The following is a 16,655-nucleotide window of genomic DNA, read 5'->3' as shown; positions in this document are numbered from 1 at the left end:
CTTCAACCGCTTCGGCGTTAATCCCGTCACTTTTTTCTTAAAGGCTAACCCAAAATATATGGAAAATGTAGGGACTTTTGTATTGGCTGATTACAATTTAGTAATTGCCAGCTGAAAATATAGGGACGTTTGTATGGGCTGAAATTATGGGCCTAGCCATCGCAGCCGGGCCAGCCCCATGACTGGATGACTTTGGCCCAGCATTTTGGTTGAAATGCTAGGCCGAAGAAACATCATAACTCATAACTCGATATTTAGTGGAGCAGAATATTTGGGAAATCTGTTGGGTCAAGTTGTTGATTATTTTTATTGGGGAAACTAGGCCTAGTTCATATACCACAATCTACCTCTTAATTCAGTCACCAAGAGCCCAACTCATCAAAATCCAATGTCATTTATTATAGTTTGGGCCCCTTTCGGTTGAATCTACAAGACTATTACTAAAAGCCCAAGCAGGTGCGGAAAAAAAATAACTGTCTCAACCCAAGTTTTTCTTTTGTTTTCCCTATGAAATACCTAGTAATAGAATGACTATTAGCTAAAAAAAAAAAATTAGGACAAAATGTTTTTCTGTATATTAGTTTATGAAGAGGTGTGACCATATTATTTCAGTGATAAAGGTCAGCCCTTTAGTGCCCCATCCTATACTCTCAGGCTAAGTCATATAATTCTACAAAACAAGTGCCAATCCAGACGTGTTCTTTCTTTCGTTTTCTTCTCATGTGTAGATTTTGTCGCTTTCATGTACTTTGGCACCCGCTTTATTTGACCTAAATCCTAGATTGTAATTCACTACTGACTTAATCCCCCACTAACAATTAACTCTAAGTAACAAAAATAAAAATAATAATACATAAATAAATGGAAAGATAATTTATGAAGGTTATTTTAGTATATTTAGAAATGTGAAAGAGGATTTAGCCAATTATGCCATATGAAGATGGGGTAATTTGCCAACCCTAATTTTTTTTAAAAAATAAAAATAAAAATAAAAATCACTTTGAAGGAGAAAAAGTGGCCTCAAATTTCCTCATACTTTGGGAGGCAATTGGTTTCTCACGTTTGTGTGTCCATGACTCATACGTGCGCGTGTGTATATACATATATATACATACATATATATAAATAATCTGAAAACGGATCAGAAAAATCACAGCATCAAAAATGGCGTGCAGAACAGTATTCCGAACCGTCTTCTTAACAGAGGTGTGGCGACCTTTGCCTCGTAATGGAACCTCCTTTTCAATTTCATTTAATACCCACAGATCTTCAACACCCACTTTGGGTTGTGACTGTAAAAACATTAGGGTTCGAGATTTCCACTTTGGGCGACGAACGCAACGCCTTAATTGCTCCTACAACGAAACCCCATCATCATCAACATCATCTTCTCAGGATGACCATGACCAAGACCCACCTCAAGAAGCTGTTCTTAAGGCCATTTCAGGTCCGTTTATGTTTCTTTTCTTTTCTTTTTTTTTTTTTTTTTTTGACTATTCAAGTTTTCTTATCTCATTCATGAATTTTTTTGTGTATGCGTATGTGTATATATATATATGTATGGATGAAAACACGTTGCAATAGAGAAAATGGCCATTTGTCCGCGAAAGTTGGAGGAAAGTGGTGCCTGAAAACCCTTTAATTCTGGGTCGATTGAAGGCACCACTTAATTCTCTGTAATTTTTCCCCATGATATGAAACGCAGTTTGGAATAACTCATTGGTCGAATTATTATTATTATTATACTTTTTTTTTGGGGTAAAAATTAGCACAAGTATCTATAGTTTTACAAAGCATTGACGCATGGCGAGCCAGGAATTTATTTCAGGGTGGCATTATTAACCTGATAAAAAAACTTAACATGACAAATATATTTGAACTTAAATTACAGTACAAAAAAATATTTAATATTTAATTTCATTACAAAAAGAAATTAGAACAATATGTATTTAATATATAATCTATCATTACAAAACAAAATTAGAACAAAATGATCTCTTTAGACAACAATTGCAAGAACTAACGGTCTTTTAGCTGCTGGCTTCCAAAAAATAAGATAAATTTGTCAATCCTTAAAGTTGTCCTGCTCACAAAACAAAATAAGAAGATATGAATATATGTGTGAGTATGTATGTATAATAAATTCATGGGTCATAACTAAATGAATTTAAAATCATATTTGAATTGTACATTGTAGATTTGAATCTAAACAAACCAAGATGATTAATTAAAGTATTCAGTACTAAATTGGGTTACGAAAAATACCAAAATGCATATATTCAATAAAATACATCATACTCAACAATTTATGATAGTTTTATATTTACATTACAAACAAATAAAGCAAGGAAAAAGGAGTATGTATGTTGACCTGTTTTTTTATTATTGATATATTAATCAATTGCAAGTTATTATTTATGGAAGCAATTACTCAATTATCAGTGTAGACTTATGGTTGATATGCTTTCAGAAGTTTCAAAGACAGAAGGACGGGTCGGGCAAACCACTAATGTTGTCATTGGAGGCACAGTAACAGATGATTCTACCAATGAATGGCTTGCTCTGGATCAGAAGGTATCATATCAAATGATTGTTGTTCATTTCTACTGCCTTGTTGCTCATGTACTTCATTTAGCATTTGAAAAACATTGTCTTCCATTTAGGGAAAAAAAAAATTCTCTTCCTAGAAATGAATGATCCAATATTTTTGTAGTTGATATACCAGATTTATGGTTCAGATTACAAAAGTGGACGGTCAAGATGTGGTAGACGTCAGTCGTAGTGTCCATAATGCGGTTGAACTGAACAACAGTATTTCTGACTAAACAGGTAAATTCCTACCCAACAGTCAGAGGGTTTACAGCGATTGGAACCGGAGGTGATGATTTTGTGCAAGCTATGGTTGTTGCTGTTGAATCAGTCATTCAAAAGCCAATCCCCGAGGTAAATATCGCTTTTGTTGTTGGAAAACATTTTATCATTGGAGCTGTTTATTTTTCGATGCGTGTATATATCAAAGGTATTGAATTGAAGATGACAATTTTATGTGGGCATTATGTGGTTTGTGTGGTCAGGTTTGATTACACTATTATATGGGACAATGTCTATTAACATTGCAATGTAGATAGATTGGGTGAGAGGCATTAGATTGGATGATGGTTTCCATGTTATAGGTGACTTTGAACAATTAGGGGAAAAAAAGAAGAAAAATACAGCCCATAACTAGCTGAAGAATGTTGATAGTTCAAGAATTTTGTGCAAGAGAAAATTTTCTGAAAAGAAAAAAAGAAAAGAAAGGAAAGGAAAAATACAATTTAATAATAATAGCTCAAGAATGTTGATAGTTCATGGAATAAATCTTCGAGTTTTTTAATCATTTATATGAAACGAAATACTTTTAGATTTAGTAGTAAAGCATTATAACCAATAAATCTTATATAATGACACTAAAACAAACAGGTTAAAGTTACAAAATAAGAATTAGAAAATTAGCACCAAAAAACACCAAAAAGAAAAAAATAACTTGGACATTTAGTAATTCCGAGTAAGGAACAAACATTTGATAATAATCTACTTATAAAGATCAAAATATAACAAGTGTAATAGTGTATATAATATAGTAATCTTATGATATTCTTAATATATATTTAGAAAATTAATCAAAGTTAAGTTTTTAATACTGATTGGAGACAAACCTAACCTTTTCATTATTTTGCACAAAGTGGCTACTCTCATATAATAGATGTTAATGGAAATAAACAATGATACTAGATGCTAAGTTCTAAAACCACTTGAGAGTAATGCTAGTGGAAGCTTATGAGACCTAGGTGTTTATTTATTTATTTATTTTTTGTTGGGTTGGTTTTTGGGGGGCACTTGAGAGTAATGCTAGTGGAAGCTTATCAGACCTAGGTGTTTATTTATTTATTTGTTGGGTTCGTTTTTTTTTTTTTTTTTTGGGGGGGGGGGGGGGGGTGGGGGGTTAATTAATCTAATTATGATTGATTTTAACTTTGATTGTTATTAAGCTGGTAATTTAGTCTAATCAATCAATCACACACATGCATTAAAAGTGATAAAGTAAAGACTAAGAGAGACTATATTTTTTGTATGTGTAAAATCTTAGTGAGGAAAAATTATGGTGACTATTCCGTTTCCGGCGAATCATTCCGCTAGTTCTGAAAAAGAGTACATGTTTTTTAGTGCCTTCAGAACTGCTCTTCACGAGTCACTGGTTCCATTAACTTCGGATCACATGACATTGATTCACCTCTGAGGCTCGATGTCCTCTGATTCCAGTGCCTTCGGAATCACCTGAAACACCGATTCACGCCAATGCTGTTACTTTATGATGATTCTGCTTCTCCTAGTGGTTAACGCCTTTTCTCTTCCACCAGAGTGTGCAAATAATTGCTTGGTTGGTAATGGATCTGTTGAAATCGATGAAGCTCCATGATCTCAGATCAATCACAAAGTTGTATGAATGACCTCTAATCAAATTTCAACTATGTGACAAAGAAAGCTTAAAATATAAATGAAGAAGACTAGGAATTTGTCTAGAATTTCACTTATGTACTCTTATTTGTGCTTGGTATTTTATATGTGAACCATAAACTCCATTATATAGACTTTAGAAATACTTATTGAATGATCAGAAATCATTTAGGAATATTTTGGATGTATTTTGTTGAGTTGCATAGTATGTTTTGGATGTATTTTGTTGAGTTCCTATGCATTCGAACTTGAAACGCGTTAAAAATGCGTAAAAATTGATTCTGGCATATTGTACTCAATGCATGTCAAAGTTCCTATGCAACTACTTTTCTAGTTTTAAAAACAAAATTGGGCAGATGCAAGGTTAACCATTTTGTGCTCAGAATTCCACCTGTGCTAGAGACCTTTGGAAAATTTCGAAGACCAATTATCGGACTTGACTTTCTGGGCTTTTTTGTGTGTTCAAATAAACTCAATATTGAGCTTATAGTATAATGGTGAAGAGCTTATTGAGTTTACTTTTTTGACCATATAAAGATCATGACAAAATTTCAAGTATGGAATGAGTTATGACTCCAAAAAGACATAAAAATGTCAAATTTGGACCGAACACAACACCTTAAGCGGGTATTGATTTATGGCTCACTCAATGCATGTTTTAAGGTTTTCAAAATGTATTTTCACTTTTAAAAATATTTTAAAAGTTTCCATATCCTCTAAGGTCAAACGCTGTCCAGATTATCTAAACCTTTACCGGCCTATTTTGTATGTTCTCTAGGGTCTCATTTACCTTATTCAAATTGTGATTGAATCTTATGAAGCACATTGTTGATATGTGCCGTAGTAGCTTCCATTTCCATACTTTAAATCCTCACTTTGAGCTTTATCTCCGTCGGCAATTAGGACTGTATTTTCATGTGTCGTATTTTCACTTTGAGCACATTGTTGATTTGTGCTGTAGTAGCTTCCATTTCTACTTGCAGTTTGATTTGAGGAACATTCTTAGTTTATTTCTTTCATTTGGTAAGAATTTTAAATTTTTGAGAGTTACATGCTTGAGTCGAAGCTTTAGGGTAAGGATTGTCAAGAATTGAGTTCTTTGTTTTGCATGTGTGTATGGAATTTCAAATATATCATTTTTTTTTTAGTGGCTATTTTCAGTAAATTTTAACCCTTTTTATCATATTTTGGTGACAGCTATATTTTAAATGGCCAAAATGCAACTGAATGTTCTCCATACGATTTTGGTTGAATCTTATAACAATTTCCCAAAATTATCTCCACACGCTTCAATTTTTACATGAAAAATTGAACTCAGTTGTGTCATAATCCTGAATCTGGTTTATTAGCTGCAATTCCTAATTTCATCCTAGCAGTTGGAGCTAAACTTAACTGTCCATGAACATTGTATTTCCTAATAATTCTTTAAATTTAACCTCCAAACTTTACTAATTTTGGGATTTTGGCAAGTTAGGCATGATTTCTGCATGATGAATGAGATCTTATAGTCTAGAATTTCATATCCAGTTTTGTGTTGCCCGTCGAAGTTATTAAGTGCTAGACGATGAATGCATAAATTGGTCATTCCTTCACGTTTGAGAGCAGAAGCAATTGGCAAAATTATTGTCTCATGAAGAGAATTACCCAGTGTGATGCACTTTATGACTCTAATACCCAGTTAGTTATGTTAGTGTAAATTCTTCCAGTTTTCTTTTATATTTGTCGCGGATAATGTTACTGAGGAAGATGCGAAGGGGAGTTAGGTATTAGTTATGCCCTGGGAGGATAGCACTATGTTTCATTCTCAAATGTTATTTATTTATTTATTTATTGATAAGTCATTCTCAAATGTTAATTAAGCTGATGGAAGGAGACATATGGTTGAGCCCATAATGTATCCATTGGGTTGTGTGATTCTGGGACAGGATATGTCTTACTTTTTCAAGGCAGTGGCCCAATTTTGACCTATGGTTCTTACAAGCATTTTTTGGTAATGAGACATAATATTCGGATGGAGATTATATAATTTATATCGTGTAATGAGCTACTCATGGCAAAGCATTTGGTCAATATAACTGTTTGTAATGATTTTGAAGTGGCAGTTATCTTTTGCCAGTGTGCTTCATTATGGGCTTGAATAACTTTTCCTTGTCCTGCCAAAAGTTGATGTTTAATAATTGACAATTGCATTGCCACCTCGATGGGATGACTTTTTGAGCTAGTTACGAGAGCAGATATCATTGTTTCCTATGCAGTTTGCACTTAAACCACTGCACGGTCAAAATGTTTGGCATGATTTATTGCAGCATGAACAATAGAAAAGGGGCTGCAGTTCATATTCACTGGTGTTTATGTATCAGATTATTATTCAGGGTAAAAAATGAAATAGAAAAAACACTTGGTCTCTATTTTTTATTTATTTATTTATTTTTTTTGAAACATAAATGCAAATGTATTTTCTTTAGTCAAAACATATTTGTTGTACTTGAATATAATCCTATGTGGTTGTGTTTTACTTTTATTACAGGGCCGGGTGAAGCAAAAAGTTTCATCAGGGGGCAAATATGTATCTGTAAACATTGGACCTGTTCAAGTAATTTCAAGTGAGCAGGTTTGCTCACTCTCCCTCTCTCTCTCTCTCTCTCTCTCTCTCACACACACACACACACACACACAAGCCTATCCGTGCACTCCAGTTTATCAGAAAGAGAATAAAATTTTATTTGCCATTTGCTTATCCATTTCAATGCCCTAACTTTATGATGTACCCCCTCCCCCATATTGCACTCCCAAGTAGGGAAAAGGTAACATAGTGGTTTACGTAACTTTCAGATGTGTTGTGGCTGCATATAGTAAAAAGAACTTTATTCAATTCTGATGATATTTATGCTTTCTATTCAAAGATCTGGAATTATGATACCAAATGAAGAACTATGGGATAATTGTTCTTGATATGCCAGGCTTTACCAATATGTAGTCTTCCTGTGTTTTCAGGTTCAAGCTGTATACAACGCCATGAGAAGAGATGACCGGATGAAATACTTCCTTTAATCAATTTTTGTTTTGTTTTCTGTATAGAATGCTAGTTATCTATGCCCTTTTGACCTCCCTGAATTTTCTTCTCTATTTATGCTAATTATCTACATGCTCCTTTGATCAATGAATGATATCATTGTAGACAGTGTTGATGGTTAAAAATTAAGAGACTTCATTTGCTCTAGATGTATACAATGTTGTCTGATTTTGATATATGTCAATCAGAAGTTTTTCTTTGGATATAGGATATTATGTGGAAATGATTATCTGATTCTAACTGAGTAGTTTTTTTTTTTTTTTTAATTGTTTGTGGATTTGCTACTACTACAAAATATTATCTCAAGTTGTAGATTTGACTAAATTGGTAAAATCCTAGACATGGAAAAGAAGTCATGGAGTAAGTGTGTACAGTGATAGAAAGCATTATGAGATGCCATTGGAACAAAACTCCAAAGGTTTAAAGGTATGCAAGTTTTGTTCTTCATGGTTGGCACCTTCGAACTTCAACCTAACAAAGATGACTGGTCTTGTGGAGCAGTTTGACTCTCTACTCTTCAACAGCAACGACACGTGGCAACAATGGTCAAAGCTGATCATATTACTTGTCGAGTAGCTCAAAATGAGGTCAAATCGCACCGGAGGATCCATAATTAATCCTAAGATCTTCCACTGTGTTTGTCCTCTTGTTGCAATGACCAACCCTCTAAATAATTGGCCTGTAATTTTCAACTGACCAATAACCAGAAAGTGGATGTTGATGGCGCATAAACACTTTCTCTAGAGCCACCAAAGTTTGAATTTTTTTATTTTTTAAACCAATTGGTGTGTGTTTGCGCGCGCGCAGTAGACATACCTTTCTTCTTTGATTGAGTTAGTATTAGGCTGTGGGATTAAGTAACCCAGAACTTTGAGATTGAACTCCTACTCTAGTTAAACATAAGCATTGTGGCCTTCTTTTGTATAAGAATTGGATGACGACTAACAAAGATAATGTAAAACTAATATGTACATTGCTTCTTTCGATCGAAGTTCATTCAATTACTTATAAAAAAAAAAAAAAATAAGGGTAAATTTTACATAGACTCCTTTACGATCATAATCTCACTTACCTCTCATATCGGACAAAATGACTAGATAGAGAAGAATCTGTTACATAAACCAAAATTTTAGAGGTAGTAAGTAAAATTATAAAACATAGAGGGGTTTATGTGAGGTTATAGAAGGGGTCTGTGTGAGATATTGACAAATCTTAAAGAAAGTAAGTGAAATTTGCTAAAAAATAAATAAATAAATAATAATTAAAAAAATCAACCAAATTCAATTAACTTCAGAGATCTACTACCTGCCTAACATAAGCCAATTGGCTTTTGGTCCAGTCTGAAACAATATACCTACTATAATAACATATTTTAAATTTTTTTATTTTAATAACATGATTTAATGTCAGTCTAATATTATAATAAGGTTCAAGATGTGACGAAAGGGCGCATTATATTTTGAAATGTCAATTTACCTCTTATTCTGAAATGCGTCATAGGCTGATGGACCCACCAGGACCAGTCCTCCTCAATGCCATGGGATTCCCACTCTCTACTATTCTCTTGTGAAGCTGATATCATTCAACTATGACCCACCAATCCTATTGGCTTCCAAGCCTCCCAACGTCCTTAATTTCTCAAACGGTCACCATCTCTTCAACATTTTAAATAATTTCTTGTTGGTCACTTGGCATCTGTAATTTAAAACTATTTTTTTTTTTTTTTAACATGTTAGTCTCTTTTGTAATTGTATTTTGTTGCCATTATCAGCAGATAAAATTAGGCGCCTAGTCTTGATCAATGACCACATACGCTGGACTAATTATCAGATGGGTTGCTTGTTGGCTTCAATTATTGATTCAATCAGGATTAGGGTTGTGATAATTTGATTTGCATAACTAATTAAAGATAATCTAAACACTATGATTGCCCATATCATCAGTATTTTGGCTTGGAATTTTCCCTCTCTCGTTTCAAAACTCCAAATTAAAAATTGTAAATTTATGTAAATACTCATATACCAGGTTTATATGGAAATCATTTATCGTCTTTAGGGATCCAATATATAATTTCCCCTACTAAATTTTTTTTTACTTATTATTATATATAAATAATTTTAGCTATGAAATTTTTCTGGATCCATCCTGATCGTCCTATAGTCCGACTCTCGTTCAGAGTTGTCTGATTTCACTAACATCATCTCATTTAGAGTCGTCCTCCCATGTTCTATCACAGTTCTTTTTTAATATTTTTTTCCAGAAAAAAAAAAAATAGAAAGTAAAAACCACTTTTCCATGTTCCAACGTAAGTTAACATGCCTTGCCAAGTTGACTTGCATATTCACACTCCAAAGTAAGTTGATATGTAATCAAATCATAGTGATTGCAGTAATTATATAAAACCACTGTTCCAACTTCCGTAGGCCATTTGTAAAGACATCATTGTCGCCAATTGTCGGCTTTCCACGCGAGCTCTTTAATATATTTTAACACCACAATCATCCCACATTTCTGCATAATCAAATGTTAATTTGTTGTGTAAATCTTTACGTCTGCTCTTGACCTCTACCTTTGTTTCTTCCCCTACTCATTCTTTCACTTCTCTCTTTCATTTCATATATTTAGTTCACACTCCCATACTTCAGCATTTGTAGCCTCAACAAGTGTTCAAACATCATGGGAAAAAATGCTGAAGAACAGCTTTTTCTACATAAAGAAGAATCCAAGGTATATTTATCTTTTCCATTACAACTTTTGGAAGTGTTTTTTCTCTTCAAATTGTCTAATACAAGAATTTCCACTTTCCATATGATTAGGATATTGTAAGAGAAGCCGAAGATTCGCCCTTAGCTTCTATATCAAAATCACCAAATCAAAATACTAGCAGGCCAAGCAGCATGGTTATTAAGGCAAGTTTGATTTGATTTTCAGTATGTTTTCTTCAATACTTGTGATTTTTTTTTTGATAGATAGATAGATAAAGTCATGATCTAATTAAAATCTGTTTATTTGATTAAAATTGTGTAACAAAACAGAAGGCACATATGTTGATTCCTGCTCACTTGATAGCTGAAGCCATATCAAAGCTTCGTGGCCTTGACTTGAGGTGGTCCGGTCCAATTACGCAAACTGAAATGCAATATGTTGAACAATATGTCTTTGCTAAGTACCCTGAGTACTGCAATGGCCTTGTTGAAGAAGGGGACAGAATTGATCCTTATAGTCTTTCCATCAATGAAGAAACTTCTGAAACCATGTCTGATGAAAAGCGCAAGCACTCTCCAAAGAGCGTTGGCTCGTCTTCACCCTCCTTCAGCAGCAATCTCTCTTCTGATCTTGATAGAACCCAATTGGAGCCTTCTTCAAGATTACTAGACACCCTCACAAAGAAATCTTCATTTCAAGGGAATTTCATTTCAATCCCGGAAATTCAAGCCAGGAACAGAGCTTTGCAGCATTGTGGACTAACTGAGGATGAATATGTGGTACTTTTTGTACCTACTTCCAAGGAAGCTATGCTGATGGTAGGTGAATCATACCCTTTCTTCAGAGGGAACTATTACATGACCGTTATTGGCGAAGAACATGATAGCATAAAGGAATTCGCGGCCCATAAGGAGTCAAGAGTTGTTGCAGCACCAGAGAGTTGGCTGGACTTGAGGATCAAAGGGTCACAATTGAGCCAGTACTTCAGAAGGAAGTGTAAGCACACCCCAAAGGGACTTTTTTCATACCCTGCCTATTTGAATGGCGTGCGTTACTCAATGCATTGGATATCGGAGGCTCATAGGAATTCGTGGCACGTTCTTCTTGATGCTACTGGATTGGATGTTGGCAAGGAGAGGCTGACCCTTGCGTTGCATCGGCCTGATTTTGTGATGTGTACAGTTGATAATACGCATACTCAGCCGTCGAAGATCACTTGCCTCTTAGTGAGGAGAAAGTCATTTGATACCACAGCTTTGTGAGCTTTGGTTCATGCCTTCGAAGGTCTTGTAATAAGTGAGACTAAAAACTTGTGTCATTTCGTTTTGGAAAAACATTTCTCTTGGGAGGGTGCAGACTGCAAACGTGCAGTCCTATCAGTCTAGGGACAAGAATGTATGCCTATGTCGAACTATGTGTATCTTATTTGCCTCTTCACTCAATTTATCATCATATAGATGGGCTTGTCGCGAACTGTTTGATAATAGTTCCTTCAATTTTCTTCATTTTTGTGTCTGCATTACCAAATATAAATATGAACACACACATATATATAGACAGCATTTCAGGTTGTGCAAGTGTTCATGTAGAGTGTGGATTATGTTTTTGATATCAATTATGTGGCACTTTTTTCACTTAAAAATGGCTTAGGGAAAGAAAGAAAAAGAAAAAGAAGAAGATTTTGTATGGCATATATATCACTTCTTCACAGAGACTTGGCCTCCATACAGCAACAAAACTTCAAACAAATATTTTGTATGCAAGAATCCAATCTTTGTTGCTAATTATGTCTATGTTCTATCTCTTTTTCTTTTCTTTATTTTCTTTATATTTTTCAATAGGGTCCTCTGCCATATAGTGTTGTAGAAAAGGGAAACAAAATTCAATTCATAAAGATTACGAAAACTATTTTACAAACAAAATACATTTTAGGAAGAGGGGACAATAAAGAGTTTATCTATCACCCTGAATACATACAAGTAGGACCTTACCATAGAGCATATGGTAAGAAGGTCACATTCGAAATAAAATGTGATGTCAGCATCATATTAGTATTTATGCTTTGCACTTAACCATCAGCATTTAATGGATTGAAAAGAGAAAACCATATTACAAATTAATTAGAAAACAGAAGGGTCATTTTGCATGGCAGCTAGATACCCAAATCAAAATGGAAGAGATGGATTGGCAATAAATCTCAGTTGATAATGATTAATGAAGGAGTGACACCCGACCCGATTCACACGGGTGTCACCATTTAGCCTTTTTTAATATTAATTTCGCATAATAAGTAGATAGAAAGATACTCTATACCTACTCCAACATTTTTTATTTTTATGCGGAACCATTCCCCACTACATCACACCATCTTAAATTCATAATATAACATACTTATTTTGGTCGAATGCTGGATCACCAACCAGTAAAGAAAGCATTGAAGGGACAGAGGAAGGAAAAAAAAAAACACAGTAATGGTCTTAACATTTTAATGGAGTCATGTTGTTTAATTATGTCAATGTGTGTGTGTGTGTGTGTGTGTGTGTGTGTTTGTATTGGTGGGGGGGGGGAGAGACAAGACGTCAAAACTTCATTTACTGGTGCAGCGGCCCAATAAACCTGGGAGGAGCACTGTAGTTACAGGTGTTGTGGTCCAATTGGGAGGACCACCTACTGATGGATTACCCATAACCAGTGGTCCAGTACCAACAACTTAGGTAAAACAATTTTATCTCAGGTTTCATATATTATTGATGATGCACACCTCCAATAATTCGGATCTTCTCCTCTTTCTCATATGCTCTGTTTTTTTTTTTTTTTTTTTTTTCTGTGCACTATTAAATTAACATTGTATATCACATATACAACATTCATACAGTAACGATTTAACTTTTATGAACATATTTATATTGAAAATAACATTTATACACTATTATAACGCTACAACTGCTATTAAATCTAAAATTCAACACATTCATTATAAGACCAAAAACAGAGAGGAGATGTTGTCTATGTTTCGAGTCTCATTCACTCTTCAAGCCCACCTGTTGTTTATTCCAAAAATTTGGATTTGAGTTTGTTATAACTTCGATTTCCTTGTGTATTGAACTAACTATTGAGGGATTAGAGGAGGCCAAAAATTAATCTCATAAAGAGTGTGAACCTCACAAGCAGACTAAACTACTTGTTCAGTGGACAGAGGGTAAAAATTATCTCCCAGAGAAGGTGATTTCAATGTTAAAACATTTTTGATAAAAACAACACATGAAAATTGTGTTTGTGATTAATTTTTTTTGGTATATCATTTTGGATATGAAGTAATTTTGTTTGGTTTTGTTATAATTCTTACCATATTTATTATGTAGTGACCAATGCGATTTTATTCTCCAAATTATCTTAAAGTTATGCTCTACTCTACCCCCGCAAAGCTTGGATTTTTGTACTATAATCACCATTAGATCAATCGTCCATTACTTATTCCATATGTCCCCATTACCTCCCACCATTTCACCTTACTTTGTATCAACCATTATATAATGGAATATTATAGTCTGCTTAATACACTAATGAAGTAGACAATGGAGTATTATTCATCATAAATTTATTTATACAACTTTTGACCACTTAAAAATGCTTTTACTAACATACTTTATGAAATTAAATGACATTTCACATAACAATTTATGGATATTTCTTTAAATTCACAATATTTATGTGACTAGATAAGATAAGATGGACCTACAATATATATATTTTTGTGAAGGTGTGAATCCATCAAATTACAATGTTACCCACGACTTACAGTCTCATACTAATCCTTGTAACAATGGAACTCTCAATCATTAGTCTCACATAAATTTCCTGTGACAAATTCTACAATCCCCTAAGAAAAATATTTGAAAATACAACAAAATGTATAAATGTTCCAAATATATATATTTAAAAAAAAAAAAAAACAAAAAATAAATAAACAATAATGCATCATGCGGTAACAGAAACTCAGCTTGAAAAAACACCAACGGCCGCTCATTCTAGCAAAAAGAAGAACGAGAGTCGCTCACGTTAGCTGGCGGTATCTCAAAGTGCCAGAGCCTACCAACAGTCTTCACCAGATACTTCCTACACAAGAACTCCGATGCGTAGCTCTTCTCCACCCTCCGATCATTATCGTGCAGGAACACATGCGTCACACCCGATCCCTTCCTGTTCCTAGCCATAACTGCCGCCGAGAATATCGCACCCATCCGACCCGGAGCCTCGTTAAAGTACCCTCGCGGGGCATCAATCATGATCAGGTCCCACTCCGTGTCGTACACCTCATCAGCCAAATCATGCAACGCCAACTTGCACCTCTTGTTGCCACGTAGGTACGCGTTTGACGGCGAACACTCCGGTTCGGTCCGGTACAGTGAGATCAGAGCATCGGCCTCTTTGAGTTTGGTCCGGTACCGGACGGTGTGGACCCTGAGGTCCGGCGATTCCTTGAGGACGTTCTGGACCCACCTGGGGTCCTCCTCGAGGAATAGGGTGGTGCCACGTGGATTGAAGGCGGTCCACATGAGGGAGTCGTGGCCGAGGCCGAAGACGAGGAAGTTGCAGGGGGAGAGAGATTTGAGGACATTGAAGGAGACTCTGATCTCGGCGAGGGATTGTTGTGGGACCCGGTGTGACGTGGCGTAGTGGAGGACTGCGTTGAGTTGGATCGGCGTGGACGAGTAGTAGTCGGTGGTTTTGGAGCCGATGCCGAGATTACAGAGCAAGGAGTTGTCGGTGGTTCGGATAAAGGTGGAAATGAGCATGACGCCGCCGATCAGACACACCAGTGCGACGCCAAATAACCAGGGTTTCTCGGTGTACCAGAGTTTCTCGGTGTAAGGATGGCGAATCTTCATCTCCAATATTTTTCTGGTCTCAATGCTGTTTGGTTTTCAAGAAAAACACAAAAGAAAATTGTTGTGATCGATGAGATTGGTGTTGGGTGTTGGTCTCTCTGTGAATGGATATATATATTAAGGTTTGTATTAAATTGTAGCTAGTGACATGCACGTTTTCAGATTGAGGTTCAACTTCAGGGAAATAATGTGACACTGATTGAATGATTGATCCTTTAATTGGAGGGTCATTTTCGAATATTTACATGGTCGAGCCCAATTATCCAATTTTGTTGAGGGGATGATCCATGAGGAACGATTCAAAAGGTGGGTTCAAAATATATGATATTTCTATGATCTCCGTTGTTCTATGGTGGAGCACACCTTACCGGATCTTTAGCACCCAACAAGAATGCACCGCTTGATCAAGACATATCTCCTGTGTTTTATGAGGGACATCATGATAACCAAACGCATTAAAAATATTTAAACAAAGAGTTAGTGGACATTTGTGGTTTTTGAGATTGGTCACTCAAACTTTTTTATGCAGTGCTAATGGTAATGATGCGCATGCTTTTTGGGTCGGGCTGGCTGATTGGGTCGGATTTGGAGACAATTAGGATTTTCTTACGGTATTTTATTTAGATATATTATTTAGGAAAAATTACATATAAATGGAGTTAAAGTTCCATATTTACTTAGAGGCTGAGTCAAAGTTCCATATTTCTCTAAAATGGATTGCTAAGGTGGCACATGGTTTTTTACTGTTTAGAAATTGTGATGCCTAAAATACCCTTCCGCGAAGGTACTACTTTTTCTTCGAAGGTACTACTTTTTTGAACTGAAGGTATTACTTTTTGGCATCCAAGTACCATGTTTTTTAAACACTCGCGAAGGTACTACTTTTTCTCCGAATGTACTACTTTTTTGAACTGAAGGTACTACTTTTTTATTAGGGAAGGGTATTTTAGGCACCACAATTTTTTAAACAGTAAAAAACCATGTGCCACCTCAGCAATCCATTTTAGAGAAATATGGAACTCTGACTCAGTCTCTAAGTAAATATGAAACTTTGACTCCATTTATATGTAATTTTCCCTATTATCTATCTACTTGTAATAAAAAAAAATAAAAAATTGTAATTAAGCCAGTTCAATTTGAGTTCATTGAACACAAATTAATTAAATGAACCAAATCTGGTTAAACTTTTTGCGTCTCCCAATGAAGGAGAAGTGAAGATAGAACATTAAATTGAGTTTCTCTTCCTAATTTTCTTTTCTCTCTCTCTCTCTCTCTATATATATATATATATATATATATATATATATATATATATATTCTCTTCTACAGTATAATCAGCTGGTTAAACAGTGTTATATTCAAATGATGTTGGAGGCAAACTTGATGTTGGTTTTTCGTTGGGCTCCTCGATCCTGTAATATGGTTGCTCGTAGACTGAGTAAACATGCTTGATGTTGGAGGACTTGCCCTCTGTTTCTTTGTAATGCAAAGCT

General features: G+C 35.0%; 3 protein-coding genes across 4 annotated transcripts; 2 read left to right on the top strand and 1 right to left on the bottom strand.

The window, feature by feature from the left end:
* Positions 1 to 1,118: 1,118 nt before the first annotated feature.
* Positions 1,119 to 7,770, top strand: LOC132276213 (uncharacterized). Of its 2 annotated transcripts, none has more exons than XM_059777547.1 (5): positions 1,119 to 1,447; positions 2,474 to 2,574; positions 2,830 to 2,943; positions 7,022 to 7,105; positions 7,489 to 7,770. In XM_059777547.1, the coding sequence occupies exons 1-5, from the start codon at positions 1,165 to 1,167 to the stop codon at positions 7,543 to 7,545; spliced, it is 639 nt and encodes a 212-aa protein (XP_059633530.1). In that variant the 5' UTR covers positions 1,119 to 1,164; the 3' UTR covers positions 7,546 to 7,770. The 2 variants fall into 2 exon arrangements, with proteins under 2 accessions (XP_059633530.1, XP_059633529.1); XM_059777546.1 differs by having other exon boundaries at positions 2,471 to 2,574.
* Positions 7,771 to 10,499: 2,729 nt separating this feature from the next.
* Positions 10,500 to 11,801, top strand: LOC132278211 (uncharacterized). Its single transcript, XM_059780020.1, has 2 exons — positions 10,500 to 10,517; positions 10,603 to 11,801. The coding sequence occupies exons 1-2, from the start codon at positions 10,500 to 10,502 to the stop codon at positions 11,533 to 11,535; spliced, it is 951 nt and encodes a 316-aa protein (XP_059636003.1). The 3' UTR covers positions 11,536 to 11,801.
* Positions 11,802 to 13,998: 2,197 nt separating this feature from the next.
* On the bottom strand, positions 13,999 to 15,434 carry LOC132279371 (arabinogalactan O-methyltransferase 1-like). Its single transcript, XM_059781329.1, has one exon. It carries the CDS (start codon positions 15,160 to 15,162, stop codon positions 14,302 to 14,304), a length of 861 nt encoding a protein of 286 aa, XP_059637312.1. The 5' UTR covers positions 15,163 to 15,434; the 3' UTR covers positions 13,999 to 14,301.
* Between the last annotated feature and the right edge of the window lie 1,221 nt (positions 15,435 to 16,655).

Source organism: Cornus florida, unplaced genomic scaffold, assembly GCF_030987335.1.
Source record: "Cornus florida cultivar Cherokee Brave unplaced genomic scaffold, ASM3098733v1 CherokeeBrave_3.0.0_Hap2_Chr10, whole genome shotgun sequence".
NCBI lineage: Eukaryota > Viridiplantae > Streptophyta > Magnoliopsida > Cornales > Cornaceae > Cornus > Cornus florida.
Note: the sequence above shows the minus strand (reverse complement) of the source record. Positions and strands in the feature narration are given on the sequence as shown.

Bases quoted from the DNA above. Each gene is read 5' to 3' on its own strand.
- LOC132276213 (XM_059777546.1), top strand. From the start codon at position 1,165: ATGGCGTGCAGAACAGTATTCCGAACCGTCTTCTTAACAGAGGTGTGG. The intron at 1,448-2,470 runs GTCCGTTTATGT...ATATGCTTTCAG, and splicing joins TGTTCTTAAGGCCATTTCAG to AAGTTTCAAAGACAGAAGGA. The intron at 2,575-2,829 runs GTATCATATCAA...CTGACTAAACAG, and splicing joins GGCTTGCTCTGGATCAGAAG to GTAAATTCCTACCCAACAGT.
- LOC132279371 (XM_059781329.1), bottom strand. From the start codon at position 15,162: ATGAAGATTCGCCATCCTTACACCGAGAAACTCTGGTACACCGAGAAA.